Here is a 23794-nt window from a genome sequence, read left to right on the forward strand (position 1 = left end):
GAGTGCAATGTTGCTTGTACAGCTGAACTTCCCGTACAAGTGCGAGAAATTTACAACTGCGTCTTGCGCAATAGCCCTGCTTAGAAAAATTCAATCGTCGGCAAAATGCACCAACGAAGGACCCGAAGAGGGACCCCCGAAATGAATGCACGTAATTGAACTCTATGCAAGGTTGTTCCCTCGGCCTGAGTGAGAGCTTCAGTGTAACGTTTTGGTTCACGCATTAAAATGTTTTCTCCCAATCTCGCCCTCTTCCCCCACCCTCAGCTGCTGCCTCCAGGAGAGTGGTCACCTTGGTTACAGACAAAAGTCACCCTGAAAACCGTTTCACAGTGCAGGTGCGATGAGGAGAGCACAACATCTGGCCGCACCTGTGGCCGATGTTTCCCGCGTTGCCGTGCAGGTAGAGCAGGGTGGGCGCCTGGCTGAACAGCTCGGGCGGCTGCTTGACCAGCCAGGCGTGCAGGATGACCCCGTCGCGCGTCTTCAGCTGCAGGCTCTCCGCGGGCAGGCCCAGCATGCCCGGCGAGGGCACGTACAGCCGCGAGTGGGCCGGCTGCTCCGGGTGGTACAGCAGCCAGTCGCCCACCTGGTACACCAGGCCTGCAGGGCCCCCCCCCCGGTCACCCTCCTCCGCTACTCGCAGACGAGGACAGCCGCGCTAAGCACCTTCCCAGCAACCAGTGAAACACGATGACGTGCGTGTGCAGGACTAAACGCAGAAAAGTTTTTAACTAAAAACCTCGAGCTGCGCTTCAACCTGCCAATTTGAAACCTGGCCATGCCAGACAAAATAGAAGTTTGTTTTACTCGGAAGATTTCGTGTTCTATAGTGCTCCCACTCCTTGTCTGGAAGGAAACGATGCTTTATTTGCTAAGAAATTACTTTAAGTTAAAATTTTGATTCTCCCACCAAATCGTGCATTTTTGTGACGTCAGCAGTGATATCCCAAGAACAGGTCTTCAAGTGAAACCTAGTGCGCCATTACGCTTGGCAGCTGACTGCGGAGCCTTGTTTACCGTCAGTCAACATAGATGGCGCCACCATACCACGAAGGGCCGTTTTCTGCCCTTGTTTTTTACCGTATTTGTACCTGGCTTGTTTTTGCAAAGGTAGAAAATAATCGTTTCATGAAGCATGGTGTTCACTCGAAAAATACGGTCACGCTTACACCAATCGGCCAGGGTCATCTGCAACAACCCTGTGCAGCTAAAACAGGCAAAGTGCACAGTATCAACTGCTTATAAACCCTGCCTAACTTGCATAGCTTTTGCCGGCCTCAAGCAATCGCACAGCTGCCACATATGACATGACAGGTTCCGTTGCAGGAAATGAGCGAGTGGGTCGCACGGCCATTCCCTTGTTTCCTAATTATATAGGCTGTCTGAGTGAAGTTTACGTTACAAGTGGTGCCAGTACGATTCTAACAAGGCAATCTTTTGAATGAGCCAAACCTGTGTTTTGTCTGCATGGCCCCTTTAAGGCAGGGTGCAAACAAATATTTTTTTGCCGTATACAGTGCTGACTTCCCTCTTATTAAAATCATTCCTCAGTCCTCTAGTACTGGCTCCTCCAAACTCCAGCAGTAGCTTCAACGCCTTGGATCCCATGTTTTGTTCAATTACTGCTCAAAGAAAAACCCATGAACATGCATGTGAATCACTTCACTGATTATCATCATTAGACGATTCAGCTGGCTTTCCACACAACTCATGAAGCCTTGACTTTCACGAGCTGTCTGTAAACAAAAGGGACCAGGAGAGAGAGAGAGACATCTGCGCTGTAGAACATGCAAGCTGCAGTTGAAACGCCTAAGCAGAAATTTTTGTTTCCCAAGTATTTTAAGCAGCACAGAGGTACCTGGAACACCCTAGTCTTGGCCAACGAGTTCCTGCACGATTGTGCAGAACGATAGTGGTGCTTTTGTAGTTTGGTGCTCGCCAGCACTGGCCGCTGCGGGTGCCACCAAGGAGGCCCAGCCTCCCACTGCAGCGTGCAATGTGTTGGACACACAGCTTGCATTTTGTGCAAAGCTTCCCACGACCGCAGTTGTTACACAAGGTTAGCTTCTGCTGCTCAACACAGTGGAAAGTGCCTAATAAAGAGGGAGGCTGCAAATTAGGTCCCACAGTTTCAAGAAAAAACTTCACTTAAAAATAGGAGACGACAAAAACTGTAAACAGACAAACCACAGAATGCAGACCGAGCACGTCTTGCAGTGCACCAACTACCCCGAGACACCACCCCATTTCAAGGGACCAACCGTGCAGACGAAAGCACAGGTTTGGTTCATTCGAAAGGTGGCTTTGTCCCACCAGCAATGATGCCAACTTTAACACAAACTTCCAACAACTCAGACGGACATTACGGAAAACCCATGGAGCCGGGGCACCTGATCTGGAACTTTCTCGCTGGGTCCTTACGAGGTCACGCACAACTAAATCCCAAAACTATAAAGCGAGATGGCATTCTGTTGCGCCTTTAGGTTCATTAGATCCTATTACTACACTTCTAAAGAACACCCTGACAACTGCTTTTAGTAAACCACCCCTGTTACATCAAGGCTCACACAACGTAATGTTTGAAACATTCAACATCTCTCTCCTTGTTTCAGCTAAAAAACAATGGCTGGAAGGGAATGGAGTTTTTTAGATTTTTCAAATGAAACGAAGCCGTGTTTGTTTTCTTTTTATGGTCCCTTTAAAGAGACAGACAATTGATTTTTGTTGAGCATATTTTCTTTATTCCGAATGAAAGGGCATCGCTTAGAACACCTTAACCAGAAACAATTCCGCTGGCACCACCCTAGAACTTTTGGAATCGCAATTTTCACATCTACCAGCCATACGCGTCCCGCCAAAACGAATGCTGGCAACCATGGCAGTGGACCATGCTGCAACACACACTGCAACTGCACGCGAGATTGAAACAGGCGTTTAAAAACTTGCCCCGGGTTAAAGCAACAACAATGTGCAACCTTCCCTATTCCATCGCACAGTTTTTCAACCACACATTCCAATCAATGGAATTGCTTGGACACGTTAGGTTTACGCACTACATGTTGGCACCTTTCAGGCTTGAGAAATTTAAGCGCAAAATTAAAATAATTTTCACCCGTTTATTTAGAAATGCCTAGTTTTAAAACACTGGCTTTCATGTGAGGACATGCACTCCATAAAAACTGGTTGCCTGTCCCTGAAGCCAATCAGTCAGATGTAGCAAAACTCCTCTTCCCAAAAAAAGAAACATCGGCATAATTAGCTGGCATACTTGGGCACAAATTTGCATACAGGGGGGAATGTTGGTCAAGTTTGTGTTATGCAATGTTTCACAGCTGTGCTTGTGTATGTCAGCCAAACATTCTCCGTTGATTACAGCAGCAAGCCACCACAACGCTCACGATGTCCATCTCCACTCAACATATAGTCCACTACCACAAAAAAAAAAAAAAAAAGAATGTGAGTGCTTTTTTATGCTTCGCCTTACCTTACGAGATTAAAAACAGGGACATGGTGTTAGAAATCAACCAAAAAATGTTGATACCCCTAATGCTCTTTTTCTAATTTTCGGCTCTTGCAGGATAAGACCGGCATGTGATGCCCTACACTGCAATTTCCCAGAACGACAGCCATTACAAGCACCAAAAGCTAAGTTAGCTGTTGGTGATGAACATGGGCCATAAGGAGCGATACTTAGCCGTCATTTTCCCAACTGTGCGTCTTAGCTTGTGCAGTGCTCATCTTTCAGCTTGAACAACTTTCACACGGGGTCCGGCTTGAGGTTTACGCAACGCTTGTACAGACTGCAAAAGCGGCGCTTCCCAATCGAGGTCTCCATGGCTGCCAATCTTCTTGCCAGGAAATCGCTCGTGGGGCTTTCAGTGAGGGGGCTGCTGGCACCAGTTCAACTGGCACGTCAAAAGCCACAGCCAAATGGACTATTTCGCAATTGTCATTAAAGGCGACATCGAGCCAGAATACAACTTTGCTCACTGGGGAAGAACTAGCCCGGTATTCTAAGCCCTTCCTCCCGTCAAGACTCCAGTGAAGGAGATCCTTGAAGTCGGTTTCCCCAGCGACTGCCCAATCCTCCCCTCAGCCGATTGGAGGATGCAATTGGAGTGGAGCAGGAGCTCAGAATAGGGCCCCTAGCCTTTGCTCGCTCACTCAGCTCCACTCCAGCCACTGTAGTGCCTCTTTTTTTACCGCCTCCGAAAAATTTAAGAAACATTGAAAAAGCTTCGAATTTCCCGCTCCAGTGACGAAAAATGGGGAAAAGGGATGCAACGGAGGCCTGCACTAAAAACGCAGTCATCAGAGTCTTAGCAGCACGTTGGCCTGCAAGTGAAACGATCGAGCAGGAGTCGAGGCCCGACTCATATTTCTTGACAGTGGACACAAACGGCACGAATGAGATTCTGTGCCGTCATGGAGAAAATCACCAAAAGTGGATGGGGATTCCTTGCTGGTTGATATGTTTTCTTTGATATCTCGATTATTTGTGTGAAGTTTGCGATAAAATAGGTTTCATTGTTATTGGGACAACGCAATCTTTTTAAAGGGTAATGCAATCCTCTAATCCTTTCTTGGACTTAAACCAAAAAAAGTTTATTTTTACAGTTATGATGATTGAGGGACATATGTAGTTTTTCGTTCTGATTGTAGATATAAAATTTGTTTTTGTGTAAAATGACTACATTCACATTTATTCCAATGTTTTTATTTCATTTTTCAACAGCTTTTGAAGGAAAACTGCTGGAGTGATGCAGCTTAACTAGGTACCCACTGAACTGTGCACAAATCAAGGAGTGCAATAAGGCTAACATCATAATTCTGTCTGGTCTGAAGCAGAAGTTACAACCATTTGAAGTTTGGGCTTGGAAGGAAAAACCGGTTTTTCTGGTTCCCACCTTTCAAGTAAGGCTGTTCTGTAACTATTCTGCAGCAGGGCAAAGTTTTCCACCGAAGTTATCGGGTCAAACACCGATATTTAGAATGGAAGTGATATTGCTAAACAAAAATGTTTTACCTTGGGCTCTCCATTAACCCCTTTCTGTGAGGACGCCCCGCTTTTGTCTTCACATTACGGCCGCCCTACAAGTAAACAATGGCCCCCTTCGTGTGCTAATCTGCAATGTTTTTAAAGCGGCAGGCAGCCATACGACTGCGAATGAGCATAGCCTCTCATTCAGGGTGTGGCAGCTGGGTTGGCCCTTGGTAGCTATTCGTGGATGCTCTCCAAGCACACGGTGAAGCAACCCCCATTGTTCTGGCAACTGTGGCAACCACTGCTACAGGTATGGAAAGTGGTGCTTACTGCTGCTACTTGTCTTCTCAAGGCAAAAATAAACAAGGGCCAGTGCACAAAGCTCCCCAAAAGTGAAAAGTAGTTTTGCTTCAAGCCGATCAACATGCAACTACAAAACAGAGCAGAAAGACATACACAACAATGGGCCTCTTTGATTTACAGTCTCGGACTCACCATGGACTCCCCGAGAAGCAGTCCAACATTCGATTTTCCCATGTATCCCTATGGCTTCGGGGAATCCTCGGACTACCCGCGGTGAATCCGAGAGTGTAAATCGAAGAGCCCCAATGCTGCACTTGCCTGGGGTGGCAACGCATGCGCCCATTGACAGTCGGGACAATAGCTACCAACCTGAGATAGTGTGCACAACGAACATAGACAGGCATCCCGGACTGCTGTTTGTGGATAAATGTGACATTGCAGCGGCTTGAAGGAGACAAAAACGAGCGTACTGTACCTGCCTGCAAAGTTTTGCCACTTGAGCACAGAGGAATCGTGACAGTTTCTTTTTATAACTTCATGAATGTTAACAGGTTAGTAAGATACCCATTAAATTTATGTTCACAAAAATGCAACCTAGCATGATATAAAAGGTGAAGAACAGATGTCTCAAATACAACGTACAGCTGGTGTAAGTTCACCAATAAAATCCAGACCATTGGACCCACAACAGTTCGTGAATACTAGAGTAGTGTTTGGCAGAAGGGTTGAATAAAGCTGCCACGAGGAGGCATCAGTCACGTTTGTAATACAACAGCAGATCCCCGGATTAATTTTCCGCGTTGTGCAACAGGCAGCGGCAAAGTGAAGGAGATGTGAGCGAAGAGTACCGAGTCCTCCTGTGCCGGTTGACGGCCGCCTTGGATAAAAATACTCGCACTAAGCTTATCGCAGTCCCGATAACATTGTTCCCAGTGCAGACGCCAACTTGGACCCTTGGTCGGCTGATGTCGCACAGCTGATTTCGCTGGAACCGGCGGCGTAGCGCGAATGCACTCCATCCCGTGCGCCGAGTACTCTCGGGGGCGATGCAGTCTTTAGTAGACGGCGACGCACCGCCCGCCGATTAGCCGCCAGTTGTGCGGAGGAAAAGCGGCCGCCGCACGCGCCTATCAGCGGCGAATCGGCCGCAGCTTCCTGTAGCAAGACAGGTTGCTTCTGGCCTCCTCTCCCATCGCTAGCATCGCGACAAGGACGTGCTCGGCGCCGCAGTTCCCGTCCCAACGCGAGCCCGCGCCCCAGTCTTTGGACATACCGGCGAGAGGCAGCAACCGCAAAGGCGAGTACCCGAACTTGTCATTGAGCAGCTTAGCCAACTTAGCACGTCGCCCGTGCCTTGCAACGCGGAGAACAGCGCTCGCGAGGCGGCGGCCCGTAGCCGCCGCCGCCAACGCGTTGTCACATCGGGCGGCCGCACGCGACGGACGGCGGCAGAGCGTGCGAGTTGTCCAGCGCGCGTGCTTCCGACGACGACGGGGGGGCGCGGTACCGCGGCTCACCTGTGATAGCGAAGACCAGCAGCAGCAGCGCTAGGACGCTGCTGCAGTACCAGTAGATGACGAATATTGTGACGAAGGAGACGCCGCACACCATCCAGCACTTTTTGAGAACGAACAGCACCACCCGGCTGACGACGCGGATGGTGCGAAAGTCCGGGTTGCTCTCGGGACCCTTGGCCGAGGCGGCGTTCTTTTCGGGGGTGAGCACGGAGTCCGACATGGGCTCGGCCGCCGCGAAGGCGCTGTCCGGTGGCGATCCATTGCCCTGGCCTGGAGGGTGTATCTTAACCATCGGCGGGCTGGGCGCTCATGACAGGCTCGGCCGGAGTCCCATTGAATTTCGTTTCCGGGATAAATCGCTCGGCGAGAAACCGAAAGGTACAAAAATCTTGAGGCCCTGCTCTACTTCTAGGCGCGCTGCTGCGTCGACAAACAAACGCAGTGGGGGCGCTGGCGTCGCCTTTTGTAGGATTTGCGGGACAAACCGCCGCGAGAACCGTCACGTGGCGCTGTCATCGCTTTCACTGCTGTCACACCGCGTGCACGTGACTCATCGTGGAGGGCGGGGCTAGCGCCGACGGCCACACGGTTTAGGCGCCGACTATGGAGGGGGGGATCGGAGGCCCGAGCCCCCTCCAAGATTTTCTGGGGGCACCCCAGGCGATGCTGACTCCCCCCCCCCCTTCCGCTCCTGCTCTCCAAAGTTCCGTTGCCAGTGCCATTGCGACTTGAGATTTTTTTTTAGTTAATTTGCCTTTTCACTGAAAATTCTGTTGAGACTAAAAGCTTGTTGTATCATTGTTGGCGCAGGCGTGCATCGCTTACTTTCATACTTTCCATTTATTCCTTCAAATCATAGAGATAATATACTGACTCCTTCAAATCTCTACCTTAGGAAGGCAAGGACCCTAGAAGCAGCAAAGGTGGTTATTACGTCATCCGTATTTTGCTTCCATTTTCTAACTTTTGACTGTGAACCCCATGCCTACGCAAAATACATTTCAACATTCACACAGGAATAAATTATATTTTTTAAAACGAAAAACGGAGCCTACTAATCATTGTCTAATGTTAGGAATAGCCCTTGCTCCGGGGATGAATGTGCAAATTTTTTGACCATGAAAAAAAAAAGGCTTCAGTGTTCAGTGACGCCTTCGACAGAGTTTTTTTATCAGCGGTTTTTCAAATGCACCTGAATCTTCCGTGTCTCAGTATTGTTGCTCTTTCCAGTAGGCTATCCTGATGACTCATAGAAAAAGAAGCTGTTCTATTAATTTACATTACTTAGGGATTGAGACATTGTCACTTGCATGCAGTGGTCATTAATATATAACTGAAAATGAGGCCAAGCCGCATCCACTGAAAATCAGAACCAGATTCAGATTATGGTGTTCACGCGCCGAATTCTAATCCCAGGCTTTTAGGCGCGCCGTAGCGAATGGATTCGGATTAATTTTGACAACGCAGGGTTGTTAACGCTGAAATTGATGGGTACAGTTCATCATCATCTCACCATCACAATGGGCTGCAGAGAGGGAGGGGGGTCGGAGGCCCGGGAAAATGAAAACTTTCCGCCTATGGGGTTTCATACAAATATGGAGCTATGCCAGCATCCGCTTAGAATCGCGCTGGCCCATGCGGAAAAAGATTGGTCATAAACAGCGACAGCCGAGGGGCCGCTTTTAGAATGTACACGATACACACCAGTTTGCAGACACTTTCACACAGCCTGCAGGATTTATCAACAACTATTTCTTGTCCTTTTTTTTTTCTACTACTACTAATAATAATCTTTATTTGCGAAAAAGTTGGCTCTGGATGGCACGCAAGGCTGATTTCTGAGGCCCGTTCGCTGGTGCTTCTGCAGCCTGCCGATGTGTCTGTCAGACGAAAATTCGCGTCTACCCGATCAGTTTATTCACGTTTGATCCATTTGTAAGACGTGTGTTCTTTGCTTTATTCGTCAGAATTTGTCAACAATCGCTGTTTTAAAACGAGTCAGATGACGCCGCTTCGAAGCTGTCCTGGCACCGCACCGCTAGCGGGAAACGCTAAGGAATCAGGAAAACGGCCTCAAAAGAAATTAATGCGGCAAAGCTAAACGCCGGTAATCTCTCGCTCTCTCCCCCTCTTTGTGTGTACTGCAAGCGGTAGCTCAGTGGAGCCAAGCGAGGGCCCTAATTGGCTGCACCATCATTAAGTTACCCATCTGGCCGCCGCCCGGCATCCGTCTTCTTCGGTGGCCTTGACTTCGCTCCCTCAGAACCGCGGCACGCGCAATTTCTGCAGTGTGCTTGGGGCGCTTGGGGTTTGCGCGGATGAGGACCCTTCCGCTTCGCCAGAAAAAAAATGAGTTTGTGCGCTTCGCGCGGGGCACGTCTGTGGCTTTCTTTTAGTGCGCTGCGTACTTTGGCGGCCGCTGCTGTGGTGCGGCGGCGGATTACCGAGCGAGTGAATACAGAAAGAAAACGGCGAGGGAAAATTGTGGCGAAAGTGTGAGGGGGAGGCAGTGGGACATGCTCCTCGTGGCGTGGCTCCCGAACCACGCGAAATTTGCGCGGGAGGTTCAAACACGATTTACAACATACTCGGCGGCCAATGCGCTGCGAGATAATGGCAGAGTACGCGCGCCACCGTGCGTTTGCTGCTCACGCGATCACTTACAGAGATGCAGCAGCTATGCGCCGTGACCGATAAGACTGCAGTTCGCGCTGCGCGCTAATTTCGCAGTGAGGAAGTGATCGTCAGCTGTTTTTGCATTTATTAAACTTTGCACTGTAAGCATGCATTATATTCGTGTTTTGAGGCACGTCTTTTATGCGCGCAGCTCTCAGCGGCATAACTGCCGCTGAGAGCTGCACTACCGTTGTATATGGCATTTTATATGCTCAGTACAGAGGTGTGAGGACGATTAGCACCGGCGATTGATTGGTTGTAGGGTTAACGCGCCGACGCAACACAGGCGATGAGACGTGCCGTAGTGGAGGGATCCAGATTAATTTCGGCCACCTGGGGGTCTTTAACGTGCGCCGAAACCTCGCACACACGGGCGTTTTTGCTTTTCGCCTCCATGAGCAAAGCGGCCGGGAATCGAACCCGCGTCCTCGTGCTCAGCAGCACAAAGCCTTAGCCATTGAGCCACCGCGGCGGGTTTAGCACCGGCAATTCCGCTCGTCTGTACTGCTGGTGATGCTGGCAACTTGTGTGTATACCAGGTGTCTGTATTGTGGGTGAAGAGCGTGCGGGTCGGCGGCGGAGAGCTGCCCCCCACAAAATACCCGGAACTGCCACTGACGCCTCCTCGGTGCTTTGTACTAATAATGACGTCATTGTAAAATGATATTTCACAGTGACGTCGTATGACGCCACTATGAATCATAGTGACGTTATTGGTAATGACTCCAATCGTTATCATATGACGGCTTTATGACAGCGACGTCAATCATAATGACGTCACTGTGACAGGAACTTAACTTTCACGGTGACGTCATTATGACGACGCTTTCGGGCTCTCATTGGCTTTGGCCGCACGACGGTCGCAACGATGGCACGACGGTATCTGGCTCGCCATTCGCACGTCGTGAGCCTCCTCCGCCCAGCGTGCGTCGCCAAAACTGGTTCTAACGATCAGTCGCATGCCAGTCGCGCATGTGTGTCGCTCTTTAACGGCTGAATCAAAGCGTAGTACTGGGGAGCAGGGAGCGTATTTCCGATCGCTTCGCTGGCACAGCACCCCCACGCCCCTGACACGTGACATTGCGATGCCACTTCGCGCGATGCAAAACGTTAACTAAACGTAGTGCTGATAGGCTGCGGCCCGAACCTAAAGCGGATACCAAATCGCCGTTATTAACGACAACAACGCGTAGAATTGATCCCGGAGAATGTTTTTGCAACAAAAGAATAACGGCTACACGGCGGGGCTGGAACCCAGGCCTTCAGCGTAAGAACCCAGAACTCTAGTGAGTTTCGAGCGCGGAGGTCTTCGTCGCTCGTCCTTGCACGCTCTCATGCTCTGCTCGCGGAACAATCTGTCGCGCATTTCATCGAGTGTGACTCGTTTTGTTTTTGCTCTGGTCCCGCAACTCAAAAGGTCGCCGACAGGCACCGGGAAAAACGGCATCGGCGGCCAAGGTCGGAGGCGGAGGCGCGTTTTCTCTCTTTTCCGTGCCTCCTCATTCACCGCATCCCGGAACAAAGCCACGTGATCACCACCAAGCTGCAAGCGCTTCTTCGGCACACGGCGTCGAAAATCTATACACCGTTTTCAGCAATGTCCTCATTGGCGACATCGCCAAGGAGCCCCTGGAAGACTTTTACGTCCAAAACAGCCTAGTCGTTTTATGTCAATCTGATCCTATTTGTGGGCTATTGTCATAGGCTCTTTCAGCGGTTGGTTGGTTAGAAAACGTTTACTAAGCGTAAAATTGGGTGATTGTCAATGTGGGCGCATTTCTTCTCGCCTCGCATCAACGGCATACTGACGTTAGCCGTATGGCCTTAGGGAAAATAGGCGGCACTTTTAAGGTGATGTTCAGGACGCGAATGAGTAGTGTGCGCTGTAAGAATGCAGTGCAGTGGCGCTGAGTGTTTTATTTTTTTTTTTTTTTTGAAGAGCATAGTCTTTTTTGGGTTACTTAAACCAGCGCTTCAGAAAAAAAAAAAAATTATTTGACAATAGACACAAAACCCTGCACTTCAAACGCAGGACATAGAACCGTCGTGAACAATGAACACAAGTATATACAGTCCCGGACAATGGTCAGCACGATCACGTTAGCTGTCTGCAGTTGGGAGAATGCTATGGTACAGCTATACAACCACGTATATTATAGCTATGCCTGTCTGTCCCCCGGTTCAGCCATGCGACTGAAAGTTAACCATGCTTGAATGAGAGGTTTGTAAGCCAAAACATTTCCGAACCACTAAGTCTGGACACACGCTTCATACGTGTCAACGTTCTTGAGCAGACAGAATGCATTAGGCATACATATTTGGGGCAAATCATCAGTGCAGAACTGCTTTCAGTGTTCTTTAAATTGAATGTGTGCTTGATATTTGCGGTGGTCACAGTGTTATGTCAATTTTCAAGCACACATTCAAATAAAGAAAACTGTGAAAGCAGTTCTGCATTGATGATTTGCCCCAAATATGTATGCCTAATGCATTCTGTCTGCTCAAGAACGTTGACACGACGAACGTTGCCGACGTAAATAAAAGTACGTGTTGAAAGCAATATTTTTACCTTGAGATGCGAAAGGAGCGCGCGCGAGCCTAGCTCATGGCAGTGTTCCAAGTTCGACAGTGACAAATCGTTCCAGTAGATGGCGCGAACAGTGGAATGCGGTAAAATTAAATTGGCCTTACCAAACCTCCTCCGTGTTTATATTATATTAGAGCATTTTAAGGCCGGACGTGGCCCGAGCCCGATTTATGAAGCCCGATCCCGACCCGGCGTCCTGTAACGCGCAGCCAGGGCCAGGCCGGGCCCTGGAATTCATATATTATAAGTGCGCCTGGCCCAAGCCCGGCCCGGGGCCGGTCAGTTAAGCCTACGGCAAGGCCCGAGTGTGCGTGGCCAGGCACGGCCTTCGACGCTGAGGCGCTCGCGCGCCACGTGTGCCCGGACCTCTATACTCGGTTACAACTCAAGAACGGCACCACCTCATGTAGTGTATCACTCCGCCAAAGCGCCAGACCCGTGACGTCAGTGCGCGCGCGTTTTGAAAGGGGTTTGCCATGAATGCGTGGTATCGTCTGCCTTGTCTCACGCAGTTAGTTTGTCGTCCCTGTAGTCGTTTATAAGCATATTAAGCCCAAAAAATCACGGGAACGGCTCACGCCATGCTCAAAATATTCCCAGTAACGCCCTACTTGCGCCGCGCGGAGAAACATCCGCCTACGGTGATAAGGCACAGCGGCAACTTCTGGTGCCGTTCTTAAGTTGTCACCGAGTATACGAACGAAGTGAGTGCAGTGTGTGTGCGCGAGTGCCTGCGGACCTTGCCCATCTCATGTGGGGCTGCGAAGAACACTGTGCGCGTGACGGAGGCCGCGGCCTCCCACCGGACGTTCGCGACACGATCGGCTCTACGGAGCACGGACTCCAGCTCAGGGCCGTCCAGCGGCTCGAGGCTGCTCTGGCGCGGCAACGGCGAAAGGAGGACCCGCGCTCCCCCACGGTTGCTTCCCTCGGGAACGGCGACAGGGGGCGGGGCGGCGACACCCCTAGTAGCCCGAGCCGCAGGCCAGGCCCATTGCTTCGAGGTCAGCCCGATACCTAGAATAGGTAGATAGACCGGGGTGACGGCGAAGCCCTGCGTGGCCTGACCCGCACCCCCCGCCGGACAACGCAATAAAGGTCATTTCTTTCTCTCTCTCTCTCGACGCTGAAGGGAAGTTTAATATGTTTGGTTGAGTGCCTTAAAGGAGTACTGACACGAAATTTCAAAGCTGAGATAACTATGTAAAACGCTTCCTTTTTATCAGGAGATATCTCCCAGCAAGTTTCAACAGCAACCGTTCAGCGAAACATATTTAAAATCCATTTTAATCTTCGCCCGCACGAGAAAGCCCAGAGCGGGCCGACGTGACATCATCTGCTACGTGCCCCAAACTGCCGACGTCGGGGCTCCCGTGACGAAGCCGACGCGCTGGCTGTGGTTGGCGCGCGCTGCTCGGGCGTGTGTACACGTCATGGTTTTGGGACTGACGTCATGCTGCCCGGGCCTGTGGGGACGGCGAAGACCTCGGCCGGTCTGGGCGCGCTTCCAGAGAAGCAGCGATACGGCAAGAATGGTGACGCCATGTCATACATGCTGTCATGGCGGCCGCTCGGCGTTTTTTTGTCGAAACCGAAACTGGCACGAATAAACGACGCCGTAAATGGATGTTTACGCTGCGCTCGACCATCTAATCTGTCATTCTATGATTAGTGGGCTGGTAGGCACGCATAGCAGCGAAAAAAACGCAACATAAAAATTTCGTGTCCGTACTCCTTTAAGCAGAGGGCAATGAGACTGAGTATCTAGTCTGCACAGCACGTCATGGATTGAAATGCAAAATTTTAGGGTTAAGTGTTGCACGTACTTTCGATTTAGCTTCCACCCTCTTCAGTTGACGCCACATCGGCGTAATAATATCTCGTATTCACATATACATCACATGCACCGTCACCGTTGATGACCAGATTGCCGGCAACGTCACGCCGTGGTTTCGGCCACAAGTTGTTAGGCTGAAATTTTCGTTGCCGCGTTTCATTACCCCGAGTATCTACGTGCATTGAAATGTTTTACCTCCAGTGGTTGCTCAGCGGTGTTGTTTCTATAGCAGGCGAGTTTGACTTCCGGCCACGGCAGCCGCATTTCGATGGGTGCGACATGTAAAACTCACGTATACATGACACAAATGCAGACTTCCAAGTTGACTGAATTATTCCGTTCCCCGCTACGGCGTTCCTTGTAATCGTATCTTTGGTATGTTATACCTTAAAATATGAAATATTGATGCAGTACAGGAAATGTCATTAAAATTACAGTACAGTGGCCGCGGCGGCCGCTTTTCTGATGGAAGCGAAAACCAAAAACGCCCGTATGTACGAGATTTCGCCGCACGTTAAAGATCCCCAGGTGGTCAAAATTAATCCGGAGCCCTCCACTACGGCGCGCCTCATCGCCTGTGTTGTGTCGGTGCTTTAAACCATACAATCAATCAATCAATCAATCAATCAATCAATCAATCAATCAATCAATCAAAATTACAGTACAGTGACTATAGTCGGGGACAACTTAAGAGCGGCACCGGAAGTTGCCGCTGTGCCTTATCACCGTAGCCGGATGTTTCTCCGCGCGGCGCAAGTAGGGCGTTACTGGGAATATTTTGGTCATTGGGAATATTTTGAACATGGCGTGAGCCGTTCCCGTGATTTTTTGGACTTAATATGCTTATAAACGACTCCAGTGACGACAAACAAACTGCGTGAAACAAGGCAGACGATATCACGCATTCATAGCAAACCCCTTTGAAAACGCGCACACACTGACGTCACGGGTCCGGGGCTTTGGCGGAGTGATACACTACATGAGGTGGTGCCGTTCTTGAGTTGTAACCGAGTATAGCAGACCTAGCAAAATGCATTTTTAGAAGAAAGCGTACAAGTGACAGCAAGAAGCGCGTGTAAATAAACTCAGAACATTCCTCTCCATGATGCTCTTTTTTGCACTTCACGTGGGAAATAATAGAGAGTTTTAGCAGTCCGTCCGTTCCGTCGTGTACGTTGTTACCGGGTTGACCGGGACCCGTCTGGGCACTTGGGTATTCGTCGCGGTAGGGGGATTAGTTCCGCGGGCTTGCCTTCGCCATGACCGCGCCTCGAAATTCGCTTTCGCGTAGTTTCGAATTTGTTTGTGCTGTCTAGGATTGCGGGGAAAATGGGATGCCAATGTAAAATGAACAGCAGAGTGGTCTCTTGAACCGGGAAGAACATTTATAGATGAGACAGTTTCAGGTCGTGTTGTTAGTACGAGGTCAAGAAAGTTGGCGGTAGAGCAAGTTACGCGAGTAGGTTCGTTAACGAGTTGGGATATATGTAAAAAGTCGAGCACATATCAAGAAACGATAGGCATTCAATTGACCCATTTGTGACGATTGGGCTAGAGTCTTTCCACGTAATTCCGGGAAAATTAAAATCATATAGAAGAGACACTACGGCTTTAGGAAACCTAACAATTATGTTGTTTAAGCAGTCATGTAAATCGTTATAAAAGGAGTCCCCCGCATTAGGTGGCCGATAACAAACACATAATATAATGTCACTGTGGTTAATATGTCATCATCATCATCATCATCATCACCAGCCTATCTACGCCCACTGCAGAGCAAAGGCCTCTCCCATTATTCTCCAATTACCTCGGTCCTGTCTGTGACCAATTTATCCCCGCAAACTTCTTGATCTCATCTGCCCATCTGACTTTCTGCCGCCCCCTGCGACGCTTTCCGTCTCAAGGGATCCACTCTGTTACCCTTAATGACCAACGGTTATCTTGCCTTCGCATTACATGCCCTGGCCACGTTCATTTCTTCTTCTTAATGTCTACCAATATGTCCTTAACACGCGTTTGCTCCTTAACCCACTCCGCTGCCTTTTTGTCCCTTAACGTTACACCTATCATCTTCCGTTCTATTGCCCGCTGAGTCATCCTGAATTTAAGTTGAACCCTTTTAGTGAGCCTCCAAGTTTCTGCCCCGTAGGTGAGTACCGGTAAGATGCAGCTGCCATACACTTTCTTCTTCAGCAATAATGGTTGGCTGGTTTTCATTATCTGAGAATGCCTGCCATATGAACTCCACCCCATTCTGATCCTTCTAATTATCTCTGCCTCATGGTTGGGATCTGGGGTCACAACTTGGCCTAAGTAGATATATTCGCTTACCACTTCCACTGCCTCGCCACCTATCTCAAACCGCTGTGCTGTCCCGAGGTTGTTGATCATTACTTTAGTTTTCTACATATTAATTTTCAGGCCCACGGTTCTACTCTGTTCGTAGAGTGCGGAAAGCATGCTTTGCTATTCGTCCCCCGAGTTACTTAGCAAGGCAACGTCATCAGCAAATTTGAGGTTGCTGAGGTATTCCGCATTAACCCATATTCCCACCTGTTCCCAATCTAATGTTCTGAATACTTCTTGTAAACATGCTGTGAATAACGTTGGAGAGGTTGTGTCTCCTTGTCTGACGCCCTTCCTTATAGGTATTTTACTGCTCTCCTTATGGAGGATGATGGTTGTGGACCCATTGTAGATATCCTCTAGTATTTTTACATAATGCTCGTCTACACCCTGGTTCCGTAATGCCAGAATGGCTGCTGAGGTTTCGACCGAGTCCAATGCTTTCTCATGATCTATGAAGGCTATATATAGGGGTTCAGCATAGTCAGCGCACTTCTCTATCACCTCTCTATCTCTATCAACGTTTATAAAGTATCTATAAACGTTGGTTAAGGCAGCATCCATTTGTGGTTTTTCTTGTGTAGCGTCACACCACTCCAGATATCGAGAGTAACTACTCTTCACATTTTTTTTTGTTTTTCTTTTTGTGTTTCGCCGTCGCCGCAAACTACCTTGAGTTTTCACTTGTGAGTGCCGTTTCGGTTCGGGGGTTGTTTTGAGGTGCCCTGTTGTTGTCGTGTATAGTCTCGCGTTTCCACTACCATGTGTGGTATCCTGCTGCCAGAAAACGAAAAGTTGCGTCTTTTTTCAAGACAAGCTCACAATTTTAAATGCCACCTTCGCCGGCGAGGAAGAAGAACGTTGTCACCCGGTAAAGTCCCTCCTAAACGCCTATTTTAAATGCATTCTTTAAATCTGTTTCTTTAATTACTGACTACATTGTTTCCCTCGGTGAGCGCCCCTTTCCTGGGCAATCCCCACAAGTGGGTATGAGCCATATCTTCTGGCACCACCACGCCAGCTGGACCCTCTCAGCAATTTCTGGCGCGGATAAGAGCTTCAAGTTCGCAAAAAGGCGCCCTTGCAGCACACGTTTCGTTGTTGAGACGCGTTAGGCACCGAGGAGTGTTAAAAGGCAAAAGTATTTTCTGTGACAGATTCAGAGAGGGGGGACCATCGCTGTTTGTGGATAGCAAATCACCCCTAGGTTAATTCGTTTTCTTAGGCGTGATATTAGATGCGGAGCATCTCATTCTCGGGGCTGTGTCCCTCCCTCCCTTGTCGTTGTCGTTGTTGTCCGCCGTCCGCTCCCCCACTGCGCATGCCTGGCCAGGCACCGCTGATGATGATTGTGGCAGGATGCCCCGAGGGATTGGCCAACCAAAGAATCCATCACGAGATAGCTTCGCGTTCAACCACCGTCGTCATATTCCCGTAGGGGAACCGCTGAAGAAGAAGAAGGAGAAGAAGACAAAGCTGCGTTGAGGAGGGCGTGTATGTTGCTCTCAGCCGGTGCACCGACGTCAACAACCTTTACCTCACCAACGCTGACGGAGACTACCGATTCTACCACAGAGACGACAACATTGACAAGAACATGATGGACGAGTTTGATGGACATGATGGACATGATGAACGAGTTTAACAAGAACATGATGGACTCACCGTAACACAACAGTATTTGTGTGCCTTTGCCACCGGTGTGGACCCGGACGCGGAATTCACTCTGGCGCTACTAAACACCAGATCACTAAACATAACGGCAACACAATGGAACCACACGGAACCCCCATGATGCTTCGCATCCTCATCAGGGTCCCCCACGGGAAGATGGTGTAATTTTTGCTTCTGCAGCCACCCTCGGCATCGCTTTTGCCCCACCGCTGATTTTTCTCCTTCTAAGAGTACCAGCGCGGCAGTGAGGGAGCCTTTTTTAAACTGATCACATGGTTGTCTGCAATATGTTCATGAAAAAGCACTTGGTGTGCGACTTAGAACAAACGATGACATTTTGGTTGGTTGCGCCCTCCCCTAGCTCCCATCAGCATTATGGAGCCCCCAAAATAGGCGCCTAGATCCACGCCCGCTTAAGTTTCGTTTGTTAATACTTGTTTCTTTGGAGCGCCGTGCAGTGCCTAAGCTCGTGCGAAAGCAGCCGGCGCAGCTCACGCAGTTTTTCGCTGTGAAATAAACCCACGAAGGGGGCGTTGCGACCTTTACAGATGTCTAGCGTTTTGGCTTCGTTTCTGCTTCATTCCCGCGAGCCTCAACTCTAAGCCTGCATGTAACCGAAAATTGCAGACTTTTGTCGACTTTGTTTCATCCACGTTTAACTGTAGCACTATTTAAAGGTTTTCAATGAGGCTTTGCTCCCTGCGAAAAAAAAAAAAAAAAAACGCAACTCTGCAGATGTTTCAACAAGCTAGGATACATGAAATTACGCCTTGTTGAAAACGAGAATATTTGTCCCGCTATAGCACGTTTAAAATAAAGCCTTTGCAATGAATTCAATGAATTGGAAATAACTGGGCACCCTATGTATAGCACTTTTGGCGCTTGCGATCGACCATTGCAAAGGTTTTTTCAGTTGGTGGGGAGTCTGAAAACATGGTCTTTGAACAGCAAAGGGTCCCAACTCCAAAGTAGGAAAAAAAATGGTCCGGGGATTAACTTGGCAAAAATGTTCCCGTAAGCCTGTTCGATGTGCTCTTTTTTCTATTAGATCAAGCTTACTGTTGTCGCTGTGTCTGCTGCGTAAAAAAAATGTCTCTGAAGCAATCCGTCCAGTTTAGTAAATTTTGTAGGGGAAGAAAGGATCGCGTTTTTAACTATACTGTCTTCTTCGTGCTTATATCGACTTGCAATATTGCAATAGCTGTGTGACACGAGCAGAAAGATATTTGTAAAATATGTGTTAAACCTGATCCCCCTCTGGAAAGTTACCATGGCCGAGCTAAAATAGAGGCTGCAGAAATACTCTTTCGGTATACGACGAACTTCTCTTGAAAGCATATCCTTAGCGGTAGGTCTTAGTCAATTAAGAGAGAAAACGGAACCGCAGTGATTCATTTGACCCGCCGCGGTGGCGCTTCTGCGGGCGCGTCGTGCAGCAGCTGGCTTGATCCCGGCTGCCGCTTTTCTGGTGGAGGCGAAAAGCGCAAACAATCGTACGTCGATATTTTCGCGTCCCCACGCGGCCCACATTAATCCGGAGCGCTGCACTTACGGCGCACCTCATAGCCTCATAGATAGCCTATGCGATAGCTTCGGCGCGTGAAACCCCATTTCAATCCGCAGCCCTCCACCAGGGCGCGTTTCATAGTTCAGGTTTAACTTCGGCGCGTAAATTCCCATAATTTCAATTAAAATTAGTGAACCGTTCTGCCATTAATAGGTACTTTTGACATGAGTGACAGCCTGTGAAAACTTCTTTGCAAGTAGTTTGACCTGTGCAAGCTTGAAGAAAATTGCCGAAACACAACTAAGGACGTGATCGAAATTATTAGATCAAAACTAGAGCAGATGTCCTATGAATTTTATTCTTTAATTACAGATTGAAGCAGCTCGGTCGTAGCATGACGAAAATAATGACTTGAATCCGACAAGGCATGCAGCTCTAATAAATTATTTCAGATGACATTACCGGGCTCGTAAAATGTGTTAATTGCTGTCAAGAATGTTTTCTAGTTTATGCAAATAAACCGCGAATTCAGGGAAAACATTGCTTGAAACCTAATTTATGCTTTAAATTTAAAAACCGCCCAATTACAGCTTTGCTTTCCAACCGCGCGCTTTTCCCCCTTCCCTCTCTGCGGCTTTCCAGATGTGCTCGTGCCGGCGAATATCTTGCTTCTTCGTCGTGTCCGGCGCCGTGGTGGCCGTGCTGATCGGCTTCTTGCACCAGCCGCCCGATCCGTTCAAGATCAGCCCCACGGGGTACTGGGGACCTTCGAGCGTCAAAAACGGTGAGCGTCAACGCTCGCCGCTGATTTGCATGCATGCCCCGCGTGCAGCGGTTTCATTAAATTCCCCTCACAGCAATACCGGCTGCGGAGGAGCGCGGCGGTCCGGCGTGCAACGGACGTGCTTTGAATCTGGCAGCGTCGGATGTGCTTTCCGCTTTTTATACAGCAAAGCCGGGACACCTACCGGCACGTGGATTGTACTGGGCTCAGTCAGCGGAAAACCCGTCTCCTTAGCGTTGGAGGCCGCCTGCGGTCTGGCGCCGCACGCGCCATCATTAAATGGTTGTCTTAATTGTCATCATCATCAACACGCATTTTGTGCGTGGTTCTCAAAGGGGGGTCCCCTAACCTCGTTCTCCCCCCATTCGTTGTTTGTCAAACACTGATGATGATGATGATGATGATTGCTATTCGTTTCCCCTTTGAAGCGGGGGGATGACATGTCATCACCAAAAATGTACTAATATAACCATGTTTTACACTCTTGGTTTAATACTAGCGCTGCTTAGGGCAGGCACTAAAGCTTATTAGGCCCGAAATACTTTCTTTTCCCTGTTACAGGTGGTAACTGTCCTAGGCAATATTCCCCTCTCTGCTTTTCGTCCACCAGCATTCTAATCTTCTTTTCGTCCCCTCGACAGCCTTGAAGTTAACTTCCTCTGTGATACCCTTAAATCCTAGGGCTTCTGGAAGCCCAATATTCCCTTCATGTAGATTTGTATGGATACCCTCACATTCTAACACTATGTGCCGCATAGTTTCTGTTTCTTTTCCGCAGACCACACATACGCCATCATTTTGTGAATACTTCCCCACAAAACTCTTAGTTCGCAGGCAACCTGCTCTAGCCTCAAAAGCAAAGCACTGCCCTGGGAATTATCGTAGAAATTTTCCTTTCTGATGTTTAATTTCTCAGCCCTGTACATCTCTAACGACGTTTTAGCTTCCATTTTTTCCCTCCATTTATTCGTTTCAATCTGCCTTGCCTCTTTTTCGGTTACCTTGGCTGTTTTGGATTCTCCACTGTTCTTTCCGTATTTCATCGTTAGCCTTCTGGTCTTCCTTAGCCACTGCGTGTCCACGCTTTTCAAGTATAGGTACCTAAACACCTTAGCTGCCCACCTTCGTTGATCCATTGCCCTCAACCTCATCTCAAAGCATATTTTACTCTGAGCTTCTCTAACTTCAAACGACGCCACGAAAAGGTGGCTTTGCTGCATGACATGTCCGTTCATTTTTTTTCTCCGCCTAGCACATGGCGGCGTTTTGCACAGCGCGCCAGTCATGCGGGAAACCGAGCCTCAGCTTATATGCATGGGCGACTTGGAGCTGCAAGAGCAAATTATTTGACAATATGACACCCATCAGCGGTCAGACTCAGAAGGCGGGCATGGAAAACCTGCAAGTGCGAATTGGTTGACATTATGGCGCGGATCAGCATAGTCCATCGTGAGGTCCCGCGTAACTTTTGCAAGCCGTGAACCACTGCCCCAGCGCAACGCAACGTTCCTTTGCGGTCATTGCAGGTATTGTTGTTCTGGGACCAGTGTTCATCGATCTATGCCTCCATCAGCGACGGCAAGGACTTCGTCACTTTGTCATTCGTCGTTTATAATTTATTGGCCATTGTCACATCACCCGTACATGGGATTGCCTGAATCGGAACGGTCGATGCTTCGGGAAGTGGAATACGTCTGCTCTCGCACGCTAAGCCATGTTCCTCCGGCACCCAAAAAGACGGCCAGAATGTCGCGTAGCCCGAGGATTTATTGCGCCAGCATTGGACGAGGCATGTCGGCAACATTTCCACGCCGCTCTGTCAACATATCGAGCGATGGAGGGGCATAAAGGTACATTGTCTGTCAAAATTTTCTAAGCCACTGCTAAGCCTACCCGGCCACAAAGAATTCAAAGATTAAGCTTTATATTTAATGTGACAAAAATACTTTGAGACAGTAAGAAAGAAAAGCGTTTCTCTGGCCTTACGCCATAAAACTTTTCAGCCACGCTCCAGACGTAAGATTGTACACTGAATATTTTGCGGCCTGCCCACTTTCGGCTTGGCCTAGAAAATTTTGACAAAGACTGTACGCGGGCACCATCGGCGCCGTGTGGTACCGCACGCCATTTGCCGACATCGGCAGACGTTTAAAACGTGTTTTTTTTATCACGGACGGCTAATTCTGCCTGCGGCTGAGCAAATGGCTCCGAGACCCATTATTTCCGCGCCGCATGCTGCTGGGCGCAAGGGCCAGTGAGCGATGGCGGGTGCGATGACGCGCTGGTGATGTGTGTCGCGACAACTTGTTTCTACTTCGTTTACACGAATCGAATAGCAATCGAATAGAATTCGAAATCTATTTTACTGCTGCTCCTCGGAATCTATTCAAGCTCGAAAACTTCGAAATTCAAAAGTTGAAGTTGCCAGAACTTCCCTTAGGTCGACACATAATATCTTTCTCTAAAAACAAAATGCATTCAGATTATTTATGTTTTTGACAGATTCGTCAGCCTTATTGTGTGGCGTCTAACCGCTATTTTGTCTCAGCGTCTCAGTCCGCCGTCTTGAAGAACGGCTGCACAGGAAAGCGTAAGGAAACCGCGATCACCATTGTTTCAGCCGGGGCGGCTCTGTTGATCCTGGAGCTTCCGCCGCTGCTGCAGGTGGCGAGAGTACAATGGCGCCCGCAGCGGGCTGTCACGAGTCTAGGAAAGAAACACCGCACTTTCGCGGGTGTAAGCAGATGCGCGAGGCACCGCTGTGCTGCTTATACGATCAGACGCGGAAAAGACGTTGACCAAGAAAAGAAAGGCTCAGGACGACGCGCTACTAGCAACTGGCAAAACGCATACGACATTTGCGAAATGCATAAACCAATGCTGCCCCTTTTTGTCCAGTAAGGCCTGCACTAATTAGTGTTCCATATAACTTCTCACCTTCAGTGACCAGTCCAGATTTCAGAAAATGGACACTACTATCAACTGATTTTACACATCACGACCTGCAGTTTCTCCCGGGGATTTGTACAGGAAAGCAGACGTAAAATGCTGATACGAATCAACTCCTACACAACTAATTAACAAAAATCCGGACTTGATATTTTAATTCCTGGTTTTTGGGCGCATCTTTGTACTTCCGCGAGCACGTATGGCGGCTCTGCTTTAGTGAAAACAAAATTTATTCAGTGACGTTGTGCTCAAAGAATAAAATGACAAAATAGCAGGCAGCGAAGAAGCAGTGCTAACAACTGACTTACGTGGTCACAATCGTTAAATGAATGCTTCATTGCCTACATGGGCCTCTGTTACACAGCGATGCAGGGGCTTTTGGAAGAGCCTCGAAAGGCTGTTTATACGCGTTCAGCGGCGACTGCGATAAGAATCCTGTATACGGGCCTGTCGCTGCCCCGGACAAAAAGTCCAACAAGACTTTCCTGTTGGGCTGACAGCACGCCTGTGGGGCCAATAAGAAATTCTGTCGGCACTCTATCGTTCCAATAGCCTAGTCTTCCAACAGGGAGCTTAACCTTGATGGCGTTTGTGGGGCCAATAAGAAGCTCTGTCGGCACTCTATCG

The 23794-nt window shown here is 49.0% G+C and overlaps 2 protein-coding genes across 5 annotated transcripts in view; one reads left to right on the forward strand and one right to left on the reverse strand.

The window, feature by feature from the left end:
* Positions 1-7262, reverse strand: part of Bem46 (abhydrolase domain containing 13-like protein Bem46) — a 51309-nt gene extending 44047 nt beyond the window's left edge. Inside the window, exons 1-2 of the mRNA XM_077684727.1 lie at positions 6808-7262; positions 372-603 (exon numbers count right to left, since the gene is read on the reverse strand). Coding sequence (XP_077540853.1) covers positions 372-603; positions 6808-7099 — 524 coding nt within the window. The 5' untranslated portion in view covers positions 7100-7262. The remainder of the gene's footprint in view (positions 1-371; positions 604-6807) is intronic.
* LOC144153080 (epoxide hydrolase 1-like) overlaps positions 6291-23794 on the forward strand; it is a 64827-nt gene continuing 47323 nt past the window's right edge. Inside the window, exons 1-2 of one of the 4 annotated variants that reach the window (XM_077684724.1) lie at positions 6291-6587; positions 20077-20218. In XM_077684724.1, the coding sequence (XP_077540850.1) occupies positions 20077-20218 (142 nt within the window). In that variant the 5' untranslated portion in view covers positions 6291-6587. The remainder of the gene's footprint in view (positions 6588-20076; positions 20219-23794) is intronic. The other 3 variants (XM_077684723.1, XM_077684722.1, XM_077684726.1) reach the window with 3 other exon arrangements.

The sequence above is a fragment of the Haemaphysalis longicornis genome, unplaced genomic scaffold (genome assembly GCF_048455015.1).
Source record: "Haemaphysalis longicornis isolate Haplotype H1 unplaced genomic scaffold, Haemaphysalis longicornis Haplotype H1 scaffold_9, whole genome shotgun sequence".
Lineage (NCBI taxonomy): Eukaryota > Metazoa > Arthropoda > Arachnida > Ixodida > Ixodidae > Haemaphysalis > Haemaphysalis longicornis.